General features: G+C 36.0%; 1 protein-coding gene across 1 annotated transcript; it reads left to right on the top strand.

The window, feature by feature from the left end:
- Nucleotides 1-12,511: 12,511 nt before the first annotated feature.
- Nucleotides 12,512-15,664, top strand: LOC114311035 (bax inhibitor 1). The gene is made up of 6 exons (XM_028257120.2): nucleotides 12,512-12,782; nucleotides 13,397-13,540; nucleotides 13,623-13,714; nucleotides 14,162-14,348; nucleotides 14,471-14,626; nucleotides 15,411-15,664. Exons 1-6 carry the CDS (start codon nucleotides 12,666-12,668, stop codon nucleotides 15,459-15,461), a joined length of 747 nt encoding a protein of 248 aa, XP_028112921.1. The 5' UTR covers nucleotides 12,512-12,665; the 3' UTR covers nucleotides 15,462-15,664.
- Nucleotides 15,665-16,681: the final 1,017 nt, after the last annotated feature.

The raw sequence follows: 16,681 nt of genomic DNA, 5'->3' as shown, positions 1-16,681 counted from the left end.
ACACAAGTGAATATTCCAACACTTAATCAATTATATCAAAATCTTCTCTTGACTATAATTATAACATATAACACGAATGTTCACTTTTCAATTGTCAACATCAACCCATCAAATTAAACCAAGGAAAATAATAAATAAAATAAAAGTTTTGATAACTCATTCTTGTTTTAATCCAACTCATCTATTTGCTCCAAACAAGCTGAAATCACATTCTTTTCTTTTCTTCTCAAAGACTGTCAAAACCATTCAAATATCTCATATATGAATTTGAGGTAATATTAAAATAACATAACTCAACTAATAAAACTAGGGACCAAATACCATACCTCATCAACTTAATCTCACTTATTTCTCCAAATCTCATACATGGTCACTTCATCACTTTTAGTCTCATATATTAAAAGTTAGGAATCAAACCCAATAACCTCCCTTTAATTACGAAGAATTTAAAATATTAACCAATTCATCAAATTTGTAAGTTCATTATATTCACCATCTTCCAAATTAATAACGCCAAATATAAATTCACATGTCTCATCTCTCAAATACACCCACATTTCATGCCTAGCCAATTTTCCCCAAGTCTCTACAAATAACAATTTCACGACTTTTCTAAAATTAACTAATCAACATGATATTTACATCAAAAATCTAAAAATATACCCCAGAGTACACCTTTTAAAATTTCAAGTTCAAAAGCTCAAATCTTATATTTTCCTTTCCATAAAAAAAACAAAACAAAGCAAAACAATAAAACAAAACAAAAACAAAGATGACAATTTATATATTAATATTCATCAAATGTCATGAACATAACACCCTCTAGAGTTTTTAAATCCCAAAATCACTCTCTAATTCCAACTTGATAGTTCTTACTTGTGTTAATGAACATAAACTGATTTTCTCAAATAAATTTCAAAATCAAACATGGATTAACATTTTAACATGGTTTTTGACAAATAAAATAATCAATCATAATCATAAACAATATACACATGATTCAACTCCAATCATGATATATTTTTCCAAACTAACTCTATCATAGATTTTAAAGCAATAATATAAAGAAAACCCTATCTCAAATAATGAAGAAGAGCCGATCTGGAAGGCAAATCTTGCCCGATCATGAATCCGAGACTACCATTGCGAAAATCACGACGAGCTCTCAGACTTTCATTTACAAAGTTTTTTGTAAAATCTCACTCTAAGGACTCCCATTTGAAGCTCAAATGTTGAGCCAACAATAGGACCAAAGAGAGAGAGAGAGAGAAGAGAGAAAGAGAGCAAAAGAAGCTCTCTGCTCAAGAAAATAAAGGAAGAGAAAAAGAAAAGAGTAGCGAGCAAGTCAATTAAAGGGGTGTACGGAAGGGCAGCCCACGTGGGTTGTCATCAACTTTGATAATTGTATTATTTAAAATTTTGTAATAATATCTTAAAATTTTATAATATAAATATAAAATGATATAATTTTTCTCACCATAAAAATATAATATTTTTGTACACCACAAAATATAATATTTTGCTCACTACAAAATATATACACATTTGTATTCACTACAAAATATATAATTTTTCATTGTATGATACATACCATAAATTCAACTTTCAAATATATATATATATTGTAATCATATATAATAAATAATCACAACTCCCAATATGGTCACTACCAATCACAAAATAAAAAAAAATAAAAAAACCCAAACAGTTAAATATGCGTCACAAACAAATTCAAATTAAATTGAATCTAAGTTATGGGTCTTGAATTAAATTCCCACACATAAGCCAAACATGACTCAATTATATACCAAAATAGACCCAACAAATTTATCTCAAGTCATGGTCTAAACATTAAAAATTAAATAACAAATTCTGTTATAAATTAAACTGAACACCAATTAGTTTGCGAATTTTCATAAAATAAATACTCATCATTTAATTCTAAATTTTTTATCCAACATGTTAAACTCATATGGGAAGAACAGATAGAAATTTCAAAATTTTCCGAGAACGGGATCTATTTAAAAAAAATACAAAACCGAACTATTTTTACACAGAATTTTACATAGCACTCCAAATTCAAAAATTTGCTCAATTAAATTATGCACGGACTACTTAAAAACAAATTCCTGGGTCATTACATACTCTTTCTGCGAAAGACATAGTTCTGCATGTTGTTGACACCTCATTTTTTACCACACTTAAGACTTGGGCACCTCATGTTGAACACTCGATGATGATAATGTTACGCTGTACATTTGTTCGATTTCTTCAACAAAAAGGCTTCAGTTTTGAGCTTCAGAACGTAAACCTTGCACCTTCTTTAGACCAAAATCTAATTACTTCTAGCCTAACCACTCAGAGTCTTGCTAGCCAACAAGTGACTGGCAGACCAATTTTAATTGGTCGGCCGTCCCTTTTGATGGCCGGTCGGCCATGTTTCTCGATAAACAGATATTTTGCAGCCAACTATCCCCCCATGTGCATGCTTTGCACCAGCCGTCTCTATACAGATATTTCCGACATGAGGGCATGTTTTTCTATAAATACTTGACCACCCCTCATGGTTTGGGGTTAGAAAAATTCTCCAAGTGCCAAAACCTATCCAACACACAACCTCTCCCTCTTGCAATACACATACAACATACATACACCTCCTAAGCCAAAACTTGAGACCTCTTGCTGAGATTCTTGAACACCAATTTCAGCTCTTGAGAGTGCTGAACTTGTGGTTTGTGAACTAGAAGGGCATCCTCTCTTTGAAAGAGATATACTTTGAGCTTTTATACCATATTTCCTATCTCTTTTCTTGACTTTTCCACACTATTTTTCAGAGTTTATTTTAGCTCAAAAATGTGATTTTAAGTCACAAAAATTAGGAAGGGTTAGCCACCCTTCCTTAGGTATGTTAGTTATTTGAAACCTCTTGGCGTTAGCCTATTTTTCCACCTCAAAAATCTTATTTTTAACACTATTTTATGCTGTTTCAGTGTTATTTTGTGTGTTAAATTATGCTTTGAATATTATAGATGTGTTGTTACAAGTCCTCATGGATATAGGTTTCAATCCATTTAAGTTGATAGTCTTTTCTTCAACTTTTTTTTATAGCTTTCATACATATTCATACCATTGTAATCACCTTTGCATAATTATCTCTACAACCTCCCTCATTTCTTTGTTTATTTTGATAAAGAATTGAATCAAACAAAAGATTATTGTTCAATGCATAAGAAAGAGACCTCTCATGCTTAATAGTTTAATCTCTTCGGAGGTTCATTACCAAGGCATTACATCTCTCTTATGCTAAGCACAACCTCTCGTTTGATACCTTTATCACCGGTGCATTACTTCTAAGGGACTAACTTTCTAGTTTAGACCCTTGGAAATCACCAAGGAAAGTTTCATTATAGCTTATTATCAAGTTTGGATTTAGAGCCATTATCACTCATTTTGGGTTTGATTAGTCATTATCGCTCTTTTTGAGTTTGACTAGTCATTATCGCTCATTTTGGGTTTGACTTAGAATTCATTATCACTTGTAAATGAGTTTGACTCTTCCTTTGTAATTTCCCCCGTAGAAAAAGGCTTGAAAAAGCTCATTTCTCAGGTTAAGTCAATGTTTGCTATTCTTTATTGCTTAGGACTTAGTGGATGTAATCTACTCTTTTAGACAAAAAATGAATAACAGATAAGAAAATGGAAAGGTAATGTAAAAGAGGTTAATAAATTGGAGTAAAAAGAGGTAAAAAGGGTAATAAAATTGGGTTAGGTTCAATCCGACGTTATGTTGAACCTATTGAGTCTTGACTCGTTGCATACCCTTCAGTGATGTTCAATGGTTTAAGAAGCAATGTCTATCCATTTTCTTGAAGTAACTCCATGATAAGGAGGAGGTGTTGTTGGTCTTTCATTTCAATTTATTGAGCTTTTCTCCTATCGGTTCATAGATCATCACGCAATAAATTTGTTATAATTGATGATTTACGAATCGAATTTACTCCTCCTTTGATCATCTTCATGATAGGGCAAGGCATAGAAGATAAATATTTCCTGAAAACACTCTGTTTTTGCTCTGTTTCAATTTTGTGGCAACAGGGCAGTACCCAAAAATAGTGGCCGGCCGGCCACCTTTCTGAATGGCTGACCACTTTTCAAGGCCGGCCAACCACCCTTATTTATGCAGGTAATGTCATTTTCACAACAGAACAGAGCAAAATCCAAAGCCAAAATAGAATAATTTTCTAACTGCAAACAGAACATATTCTGGCAGCAAACAAAGAGGTTTCTGGGAGAATGTTCTCGATTATTCGTTTATGGCTCCTCGTTTCTCATTCAAGTCCCTTAACTTGGTACTTTATTATTAATGTGTGTAATTAATTAGTCGATTTCATTTGAGTTTGTAATAGTTAGCTAATTTAGTTAATTTATTTGGTGTTGTAATAATTAAGTAATTAAAACATTCATTTGGACCATCTTGTGCGAGGGCCAATTTGTAAAACTTGTAATATTTGTGTATGTCTTCTGACCCCCATTTCTTTCTCCCTTTTATTTATATACTTATCGTGATAGCATCATGTTTTCTATTTTCATATCATTGCCATGTGTTATATCCATTTTTGCATGCATTGGATTCAATTCATCACTCTAATCTTGTGGTCATATCCTACTTACTTGAATACATGCGTTGCCACATGTTTTGAGTTGATCTGTATGACATGTTAAAATAAACCGAACCTAGTAATTGCATTTTGTATGTGTTGCATTAGTCACTTGCATATTAGAACATACATTTTTCTAATTATTTTTTTCTCTTTGGCTTGCCTTGGTTGAGTACTAGGTAAGCATTTTTGCTTTAGCATATTGCATGCGTGTTTATGTTGTCATATCAAGCAAATTAGCATGAGGCTAAGTTCTTACTTGATATACCTCTTTGAATGCCTATGGATGGAGGCTATTTCGCTTAAGTTTGGATGATTTTGATTAATGTACATGTGAGCTTGTTTTTCAAAGTAGCACATATTCAAAACTCTTTTCAAACAATCATAAAATCAAAGCATTCCAAAGTGAGTGAAAAGCTAGCATAATAATCAAAACATGAGCATATAATGTACATAAAAATCACATCATGATTAGTAGAGGCTAATCTTTGATCGAGTGAGTGGAATGCTCAATTCATGACCTTCCCCTCTCATATCTAAATTCCCAAACCGAGACACTTTGGTCATGACAGACAAGTGGCCTTTGGCATGAGTCACAGGTTTCCTAAATTTCTCAAAAATATTTAGGTGGCGACTCTAAAATCTGGCAATGCAGTCCATTTTTGACATTTCTGATTGTAAATAGATTTTCCAAAGATTTGTCAGATTTGGACTCTCATTTGTTTTTTTCTATTTCACATTGCACTTGTGAAACTAGATTCAAAACCACGGAGTCCGAACTATAGGGCTATCATATCCGAGGAGACTAAACCCCTCCGAGGAGCCCGAAAAATCGGCTACAGTTTCTGGAGACTTTGCTAGGGAAAGATAGAGAACTTGATTTGGACTTCATGATGTGACCTTTATTTTCAAATATATGTTCGTTGCATTTCATTTGCATTGGTGCTCTAAGTCATTGTGTTTTCCATTTACTATTCCTGGACGGCTTGCTAGAGGTTTGCCTAAAAAGCTTGCCAATCGTCGGCTCTGCCATGTTGGAAACACATCCATTAGATCTAGATTACCGATGTACCACTTGATCCTCCTTTCACTTCTCGGTGTTAGGTGTGAGAGGTACATTAGGTAGTCTTGCTGAGGTACCCCTTTGACCAATCGGCCTACTACATATAGTAAAGCCATAGTGATTGTTCCAATATAGGACAGGATGCTCACCCGTATGCAGGATTTTGTGAAACTACTTGCTTGAAGTAATGAAACCCTAGATCATGCCAAATTTAGGACAGGGTAACCTTACCCCCTAGTAAGGGTGTTTTGGCTCTCTTTACCTGGTATATGTTTTATAGTGAAACTATACAGGAATGCTTCATGTCAGTGGTACAATTAATATCAGTTTATCAGGAAGAATTCAATGGGGAGTATAGTCCTACAGCTATGATCACATCTGTCTTGATAAAATTGTAGCTAAGGTGCTGTCCGATTTCTGATTTTATTTTGCTTTTTCTTTATTTTTTTTTTCTAGGTAGTCTAAAACCATAGCTTTAAAAAGTTTTTGTTCGGGGACAACTACTGTTTGCCTCACTGTCACCAGTTGCAAAGCGAAGAAAGATCAAGTCGGGTTCACCAGTTCAGTTATTTCAACATTCACCTCTCAACACACCTACACACAGTTCACCTCAAGCACAGTCACATATTCCTAGAATGGCACAATATCCCCTATCAAATGTGGAGGAATTACTAATCCAACTACAGCAGGCAGTCGACTCACTCTAGCACGACATGGTCCGTTATGCCGAGGTCACGACTAGGTTATAACAATAACAACAACAGCCAGCTACGGCTTCTGCTTCGCATACACCCAATGTGGCTATCTCTATACCCGGCACCACTGCCAATGCTGCTACAACTCAAGATCCACAAGCCGAGGGTGTTCCAGCTTTTCCCGTCCAAGCATATCTAATTCTAGCACAGACATCTAGAGCTTTAATTTACCAGACTGAGGCACCGTTTGAATTTGAGGTTGACCCAACCATGCTCAAAGTAAACGAACTAGAAAAACTCTTCAAGAAGGCACAGGGGGTTAACTCCATTCCGGATATAGAGGATGGGTACACTGAATCTGCAGTTACTTTGCCAAAGCGGTTCAAAATGTCGCACATTGACCGCTTCGATGGTGCTAAGGACCCAATGGTATATCTACGTCTGTTTTTGAATATCCTATGACCAATAGGTTTAACCAAATTGTAGAAATTGTCACTCTTCGGCCAAACCATGTCAGGAATAGTTGTCATCTGGTATGCTAAGTTGGAGGACTCTGTGAAGCAAAACTGGAAGGAATTGGTCAAATCTTTCATTGCTCAATACTCCTACAACACACAAATCGAGGTCACAACTCGTGATCTTGAAGCAACACGTCAAGAGCTAAACGAGGATTTCTCAGAATTTGTGACTAGGTGGAGGACCAAGGTGTCAATGATGACCACCCGACTCTCAGAGAAAGACCAAATCAGGATGGTTGTCCGGAATCTTCATGGCAAGCTACTGTAAAAAATGATTGCTCTCCCCTTATTTACTTTCAAAGAGCTTCATGAAATGGGAGTTCAAATTGAAGATGCCATGAAATAAGGTATCACCACTAATCACAAAAAATCGACCAAAAGGCCTTTTGTTCGCAGTTCCAATGCTACCGGGGTAGCACAGCTGCAAGGCCTTCAGAAGTGAGTGTTGTCACTACAACCAAAACTACTGACCTCTTTGCCAATATGAGCCCACAAACTTCTAACCCTACCCGACCTCTAGGCGGGACTTTCAACCAACTCTACATAACTATCTCGAGCCATGTAGGTGTTAATAAAAAAAAGGGGCATCTGAAACCCCTAGAATCTCGACCATTTCCAGACCCTCTTTCACCTAAGCACGATACTACCAAATACTGTGCTTTCTATCAACAGCACGGCCATGAGACGGATCGGTGCTTCCGCCTACATCATGAGATTCAAAATTTCATTGATAACAAAGTCATAGCCCCACCCCAAAAACCAAATGTGACCACCAACCCATTCCATGTCCATAACCAAGTCCCTCCACCTAGAAATATCCACCTTATCCATACACTACCCACCTCCTATGACCCCAGCGTCTATATCACCTCCTTCCATCTACCAAAGTAGTGTTGTTCATTCATAAAGGGGGAGTATGACCCGAGCCGTTACATTGTTTCTGCTACACATCCCAAGCCTAAGGTACTACTACCAACCTCAGTTGACATTAATGTGGTTAGGGAACATGGCCCAAGCCAAGGGCTAGATGACCATGCGGACCTTGAGGAAGATCTGGACAACCTTCGATTCTTTTAAGAACAGGACCAAGGCAATGTACAGATTGGTTAGTTTGATCTAAGCGGGTCAACTGACAATCGTCGATGGCTGAGTGATGAATCTGACAAAGAAAAGGAAACTGGAGTTAAATCGAAGAAAAAAGAAGTCAGAGTAGCTATGGTAGGCGAGAAAACTGAGGAGAAAGGAAAAATCCCAGAGAGTAGTAGCACGGAAAAACAAATCCAAGAATTGGGTGTTGTTAAAATTACAGACACTTAATAGAAAGCTGTACTGGGGCAGTTTGAACGGGAGAGGATCGAAGAGAGCCGGAAAGTTGGAACATCTTGTCACCTTGAGGGAGAAACTTGTACTGTAAAAGTGATCCAATTGAGTCAGACAATTATTTGTCTACAGCTGGAGAGTGGTGGGAAGATAACAATCTACATCTTGCTCACACAGACGAAGATTGAGAAAATCACATCCCGAACCGTACGTGGTATTCAGAGGAAATAGACCATCTCACCAGGAGTGGATGGTATTTCAAACCTCCAAACTTGGATCAGGCTGAACCATCAAGAAAGGACCGAAAGGTTGAGAAGGAAAATGAGAAAAAACTGGAGAATGAGCTGGTTCTGAAACAACTCAAAAAGATCCAAGTTGATATTTCCATCTAGGGCCTCCTTATGCATTCGCTAGTACACCGATAGGCAGTATTGTTGGCGATAGATAAAGCTAAATTATCCATTGATACTACACAAGAGCAGCTTATTGGCCTGATCTTCCTAGGCAACACCAAGCCTATGCTCACTTTCTTCGATAAAGAGTTGCCGCCGGAAGGATCGGCTCACAACAAGCCATTGTACATATCTGTCGAGTGTAGAGGAAAGTGAGTTCCAGTGGTTTTAGTGGACATCGGCTCTACTATGAACGGTTGCCCTTCTCGTACCACCTATGTGATAGGCCTAAAACCTATAAATTTTGTCCCCACAACCTAAGTGATCTGGGCGTACGACAATACGAGCAGAGAGGTTATGGGGACAGTGAAAGTACAGGTCCAAGTAGGCCTTTCCAAGCATGAGATTGAGTTCCACGTGCTTGATATGCCAACTACCTTCAACCTACTTCTAGGGAGGCCCTGGTTCCATTACATGAAGGCTGTGTCCTCCACCCTGCACCAAATGCTGAAATACCCTCATAAGGGAGGAGTTGCCACCGTTTTTAGGAATTTATCCATTCATCCACCGCCAGAGGTAACTACACCTTTGTTGGAGATCAATAATGGTGATAAGGATGTGTTTCTTTCGAGCTTCGCTCTGGCGAAAACCCAAGTGCTACAAATAATCTTAGATGAGGACGAAGGCATGCATGTTAGTGATCAATCCATTTACTTCATGAACAAATTGCAGCATATTCCAGGAATAAGGGCTCCGAAGAAGAGGGAGAAAAGGTGTTGCGATGCTAGCTGAGGTGCCACACAATCCAAGGAAACTTGAATCATTTCATCACTACTAAGTATGAAATGGTCCAAGCTTCCATGCGTTGAATTAATGTCCGATTGAACACAACAAAATTCTTATCTTGCACCTTGTTTTTAGCCTCAATTTTGTTACTCCATTTTAGGTTACCATCCATTCTTTAATCAATTAAGTCCAAAGGTGAGTTTAAGTCCTCTAATGGAAAGAGGGCTCAAACCAAGTGTTACTTTAGGCATGAAAGAGACATCATACCATTGGTAATGAACCCCCAAAAGGATTAAACCATTAAGCATGACATCTCAATCTCATGCTTAAACAAACAAGTAGTTTGAAACCACTTTCAAAGCAAATGAAAAGCCAAGAAATGAGGGAGGTTGCAGAGGTGATTAAGAGTGATCACAAGTATGGAAAGCCATAAATAAACACTATCAAGTCAAATAAGGTAGTGTCTAATGCCTAAAATACCAAATTTATGAGGACAATTACACTATAAGTATGAAAACAAAGCATAAATGCAATAAAAACTTAAAATAGTCCCAAAACAGTCTTAAAACATGCAAAAGAAGTGTTGGAATTAAGACAAAAATAGCTAAAATAGTAAGCTATAACATGGAACTATGCAAACTAGTGAACAAGACATAAGAAGGGGAAGCTAACCCTTCCAATTTTGGACTTCAAAACATGATTTTAGCCACTGAAATAACTATGGAAATCAATGTTTAAAAGCTTAAAAAAAGTTGACAAAGAGGTGGGAAACACAAGAACAAAGGCTAAGTTGCAAGAGAGAGAGAGAGAGAATTGTAGAGAGAGAAAATTATAGAGAGAGAGAGGATATTTTCTAACCCTTGAAATATGAGAGATAGGTCATCTATATATAGAAAACATGAGCCTCAGGTCAAAAATATCTATATATAAACAGTTGGAGTAGTGTGGAAACAGTTGACACATATATTTGCAAAAAGCTTCTTTTTGACACCAGTGGCCAGCCGGCCATCACTGGTGGCCGGCAACCAAGAATGAAGGTCAGCAGCAGGCCGGCAGCCAAGAAGAGTGGCCGGCAGGCCACCAAGGGTTGCCAGCTTGAAAAGTTAGGGTGTGGTCCAAGAATAAGGCAACAGGTGCAAGGTTTGAAAGGCTCAAAGCTGTGGCATTCCGCTGAGAACTTCGAGCACTTAAAGAGCAAATAAACTCATCATCGGGTGTGCATGCGATGGCTTCCAAGTCGTAATGGCTGTAAAAAAATGAGGTGTCTACACAGACGAATGACTTTCTTTGATGTTTCTTCGTCCAAAGAAACGGTGGCCATTGTTGTTTTAGAGAAAACGTAAAGAAAAAGAGAGAAAGGAAAAGGCATGGGTAGGGAGAGAAGGGTTTGATTATGGAGGAAAACGCATGGATTATAAATAAATAAGGATAGTTTGGTCATTTTGTAATAAGTTGTCGATATGGACCAAGTAATTTATAGTGTAAATCTTTAGATAAAGAAAATCTAAAATTGAATTTATCAACTGAGTACCCTTGAAAAATCACTCATATTATTTGAGGTAATAATATCAAAAGAAAATAAAAAAAATAATAAAAATTGTAAGCCAACCAAATTTGTTGAAAATTTGAGAAATTTATGTTTGATAGTGTTTCTAGAAAAATGAAAAATCCTGATTTGAGAAAATTTCACAAGGTTTTAAGCCAACAAAACAAGAGAAAAATAAAAAAATAAAAAAATTTGCCAGTCCTAGAAGAGTTTGTCACGTTAATGAATTGAATAGAAATATGTACATAGGTGCTAAACATAAAATGGGACATAAATGTCTTATAAAGGGTAGGGTTCACATGAAGTGAGTGAGACTTATATATGTGATTCACCTTTTGTGAAACATTTATATCTTATTCTGTATTTGGTCTATGTGTTTCACCTAACCCGATTTAATCCAACTGATTTTGAACAGATCTCTCAACAGACGAATGCAGAAGAAATGTTTTAAAATCTGTAGATATAATTTGGATGAAGAATCAACCATCCTACACCCGTATGAATCCGATTGCATCTATCCACCAACTTGGATATCATGTTCAATCTACATTTGCCAAATCAATAAACGGATCCAAATTGATTTTTTTTCAATTAATCAAATTTTAGATAAATAGCGATGGAGATATCACCCAATCCCATCCGATCTGGCGAGCATAGTTTATAAACATTATTATAATGAATTTGGGTTATATTTTATTATGCGGGTGAAAACAAATTTGGGTACTTTCTTGAGAGTGAAGAAGTTAAGGATAGTTTCGTAAATTGAGGTATGATAAATGAAAATGAATTTGGGTTATATTTTATTATGCGGGTGAAAACAAATTCGGGTACTTTCTTGAGAGTGAAGAAGTTAAGGAAACCCAAGGGGTTGTGGCATTGTGGTAAGGCCTTGGGGTTTAAGCCCCAAGGTCACAAGTTCAATTCTCCCCTTGGGCCAATCTCCTGGGCGAAGCACTGTTGGTTAGGAGGCTGGACCTCAAGGATGCCTAATCAGCTACTTGGTGTAGGTTTAATGCTCCCCGCTGTGCGAGTCCTGACTTAATCGAAGCTTGTTGGTTAGGAGGTTGGACCTCAAGGATGCCTAATCAGCTACTTGGTGTAGGTTTAATGCTCCCCGCTGTGTGAGTCTTGACTTAATCAAAGCTTGCCTTGGGAGGTCGGGACAAGCTTCCAGGTTATAGTCTCTTACTCAGAACGAACAATAAGACACCATGATAATCTCCTCATGGGGCGCTACGTTGAACCTGCGGGAGGATGGGAGGATTTCCCTATAACCAAAAAGAAAAAAAAACGAAGTTAAGGATAGTTTCGTAAATTGAGGTATGATAAATGAAGAAAATCGAGATACTTCGCTTGCTATCTAGTAAGAAAAATGCTTGGGAGCACTAATTAGTGCTCCCACTAATTAGGTGGCAGTGGGTCCCGCCATGAATGATGTGATGTTTTGGTCTTGGAGTTGTAATTTTTTTTTATTTTTTTTATTTTTTTAATACATTAGTGCTATTAGTAGTGATGTTTTTAGTGGGATGAATCATTGTTGATCTAGTAATTTCTAACCTGACCCGCCTCCATTCCATATATATATAGACGCATATATATTTATCTCTAAAAGGCGATATAGACAGTTACATACCTACATAGATACAAACTTGTAATCGAATCAATCGATCGATCTCTCTCAAGAAAAATGGATGCGTTCTCGTCGTTCTTCGAATCTCAGTCGTCGTCTCGCAACAGCTGGAGTTACGATTCTCTCAAGAACCTCCGTCAGATCTCTCCCGTCGTCCAGACTCATCTCAAACAGGTTTCAATTCTCTCTTTTCTGAGAAAATGAAGGAAGATATAAGAGAAAAGGACTATTGATGATTTTGGGAGTTTTGATATTGTGAATTGTTGTTTCTTTTTTGTTCGTGCTTTTTTTCGAGCAACCAAACAGGAATCGACAAGTATTAGGGTTTCTGATCGATGATTTTGCGGAAATTTGATTCTGTAATTGAATTTTTTTGTTTTTTGTACAATTTGTCTGGCCTTTCACAAATCATGAGCTTCTACCTTAATTGAAGACCTAAAAGTTTGAAAAATGACGCCTCTTTTATTGTTCTTAATCAGATTAATATCTGAAAACAATCTACTTGTCAGGAAACACCAAAAGATTTTTTTTTTTTTTTTTTTTGAATTTTTGATATCTGTTTTTCCGCAAAATGAAAACGATATGTTTTCAGAAGTTTCATTTTTCTTAATGCGAAATTCAAAAATTAAAACAGGGTTTTATCTCATGTTGTCAAAGTCTGCTTGTTGTCACTGTGTGGTTTTTCTTTGATCTGTGATGTCCTGATTTACATATAGAAGTGATATTCTTTATTCTTCCAATTTCTGTAGCTTTATTTTATTTTATTTTATTTAAATTTTGGTTTACAGGTTTATCTCGCACTATGTTGCGCTCTGATTGCTTCGGCCACTGGAGCTTATCTGCATATCCTCTGGAACATTGGTGGACTCCTTACAACCCTTGGTTGCATGGGAAGCATTGTTTGGTTACTCTCCACCCCTCCATATGAAGAGGTAGTAATCCGTCTTTTGCATTTTGTCACTTCTCTCGTCTTTTGTACACAATGTTGAATTTTTTATATATTTTGCTAAGCAGCAAAAGAGGGTTGCCCTCTTAATGGCAGCTGCACTCTTTGAAGGCGCTTCAATTGGTCCTCTGATTGACTTGGCTATTGAAATTGATCCAAGGCAAGTTTTCATTCTATCTACTATTGTTTTAATGGATTTCATAATTGTTTGTATTTTAAGTTGATTGTTTTTTTTTCTTGCTTTTGTTTTGTGTGGTGGGTTAGTTTTTCTTAGTAATTTATTACATTTACATTTGGCATATACCGTCTTTAATAGCCTATGAGTCAATGGGAAGCAATTTCTTCCCTTTGTAGACCTAAAATTTTCCTTTCCTGATTCTGGTGGAGCAATGAATGATGTACTTCTCTTATACTAGAGTGCATCCAATCATCTTATAGCAGAATTTACGCTCAAAGTTAGTCTTTATTGTCTTGTTCATGGTTTACTTATGCTCTGTGTCTTCATAGAATTGCCTACTTGTGTTGAATGGTCTATGGAAAAATTATTACCCTGATGTCATTGTTGGAATCACTTTGTTGATGCTTAAAATTCTCTCCCCCACTGCAGCATTCTGGTCAGTGCTTTTGTGGGTTGTGCTGTGGCTTTTGGTTGTTTTTCAATGGCAGCCATGTTGGCTAGGCGTAGGGAATACCTTTACCTGGGAGGTCTTCTTTCATCTGGTCTCTCCATCCTTTTCTGGTTGCACTTTGCATCCTCTATCTTTGGAGGTTCTGCTGCTCTCTTCAAGTTTGAGGTATGTTACTAGTTGTCACACTCTAGCTATATTGCCTTCGTTATCGTAGTTAGAAATCAATTGATAGGGTTCTGATATTGTATGCTTTTTTGCTTAATTGATTAATTGATTTTTATCCGCAGTTGTACTTTGGGCTTTTGGTGTTTGTTGGCTACATTGTAGTAGATACCCAGGATATAATTGAGAGGGCACACTTTGGGGATCTAGACTATGTAAAGCATGCCCTAACCCTTTTCACTGATTTTGCTGCTGTTTTTGTTCGGATTCTCATAATCATGGTGAGTTTGTGTGCTTAATTCCATTTCATTTAGATGACAAAAAAACTTTTTTGACTTTACAATTCATTAATTCATGTGGCAGTCATTATTGTTGTTGACAAGTTACTTTATAAAGGGCTATTTTGGGAAGATGGTTATAATCAGTTTTTTACTAAAAAGTTGTTTATAAGCAGCCAGCTTATAAGCAGTTTTTTTGTGAGAGAGGAAATGGGTTATAATGGCCCCGTTTGGTGTAGCTGTTAAAACAGCTTATAGATTATAGCTTAACAGATTATAGATTATGACTTTAATCAGAAGTTGTTAATCTGTTTGATGTAGCTGTTGGCTTATAGATTTAAGTTGCTGAGTAGTGTTTGTTAAATAAGCTGTGAAATAGCTTTTTCAATTAATTTTTATTTTTTGTTTGTCTACATTTCTCATAAAAAATAATAATAATAATGTATAGTCCATTTGAGTCTCTTTCTATTTTTAAAAAAATAAAAAATAAAAAAATTTAAGAGTATAACCATAAATTAACATGTCCACAGCAGAAGCTGATAATCAGAAGTAAGGGGTGAGTAGCTTCTCAGAATTAACTTTTTTGAGTTAAAATAAGCTGTTAGAAGCAAAAGCTGTTTGAAATAAGTTTAACCAAACAGTTCAAAATAACTTTTTCAAAGCTAAAAGTTGTAAGTTGACTCTGAAAAGTTGAAACAAACAGCCCCAATTTGGGAAGCGGATTATAACCCACTTCCCAAAATGGCCCAAAATAATTGCACTACTGACTCGTGTTTTGGTTGTGCAGCTGAAGAACTCTTCTGAGAAGGAAGAGAAAAAGAAGAAGAGAAGAAATTGAACTTGATCAAGCAGCTGGGCAATTTTGTCTAACCGTGGATCGAATGGATCTTTCAGTTGTGTATAGACTTGGCTTTTGTTTCGTTTCCAGAACTGAAAACGGTGCAATTTGTTGTCTTTTGCTTGGATCATAAGAAGGATGTTTATGTATTATTGGCCATGCTGAATTCATTTTAATCTAATATAAATATGAGATTCTCTACACATTTTTGGAGTTTGGTTGATGGAAAATTTACCGTAGAAGCTTTGAACACTCAAAACAGACGTATTTTTATTTACATTAGAAACACCAATGTGAATGATGTGGGCTGCTTGCTTTGGGTTAATCTATCTTGGATGTTTTGGATTAGATTTACAATGTGATGTTTTGCACCCACTCTATAATGATGAAAATAACAGGCACAAAAGTATCTTTTAGACACCGGTGTTTGTGTGTTTTTTCCGTCAAATATTTTGCCGATGATGGTGAAAGAAAAACATTTGTCCACTAATGGGGCAACATGATCCTGTGCTGATAGGAGATTTGACAATTGTTAAGAAAAATGTTAGAAATTTTAGAAGTTTTATTAAATTTTTTATCAAATGTATCGTATAGGCGTGGGATTTAAATTATAGAGGCGGGAACTAATGTGAGTTTTATGTAAGTCTCAAACGAGATATTTAATAGAATATTTAATATAATTTTTCAAATTTGTAACATTACTCATTGGTAAAATGCAGACATGATTTTTGGCTGTGTTTTAAATTTATTTATTTTATATATTTATATATATAAGAATTGCTTTGATACGTGATATAGAAGGCTTGTATTTTCATTCTTATTTTACCCTTGCGACACAATTGAATTACAGTTGAATTACAATTAAATTACTCTTAAGGCTTGTGTTTTGCCATTTCTTCTCAAATTGCCTTACTTTTTGTGCTTGAATAACTAATTTACCATCAAGGCCTACTCTTAAAGGAAAATTTAAGATTGATTCATCTACTAGTAGATTATGGAAAGGGAATTTCTACTTTGTACACAGATAGAATTGAATCCACTGCTTAAAATTTGAGTTAATAGAGGTTAATAACTTTTATCAATTTGAGTAATAATAAGATCAAATTAGTTCATCACAAAAACACCACAGAAGTCAGCATAATGAAAATTACTTTTTTTTATCCTAATAGCACAGAACCTTCTTATGTTCATAATATCTAAACATTACAAGATGTTGAATG

This window comes from Camellia sinensis, chromosome 13, assembly GCF_055761805.1.
Source record: "Camellia sinensis isolate YWXY chromosome 13, ASM5576180v1, whole genome shotgun sequence".
Classification (NCBI taxonomy): Eukaryota; Viridiplantae; Streptophyta; class Magnoliopsida; order Ericales; family Theaceae; genus Camellia; species Camellia sinensis.
This window is presented reverse-complemented; position numbering and strand designations above follow the sequence as displayed.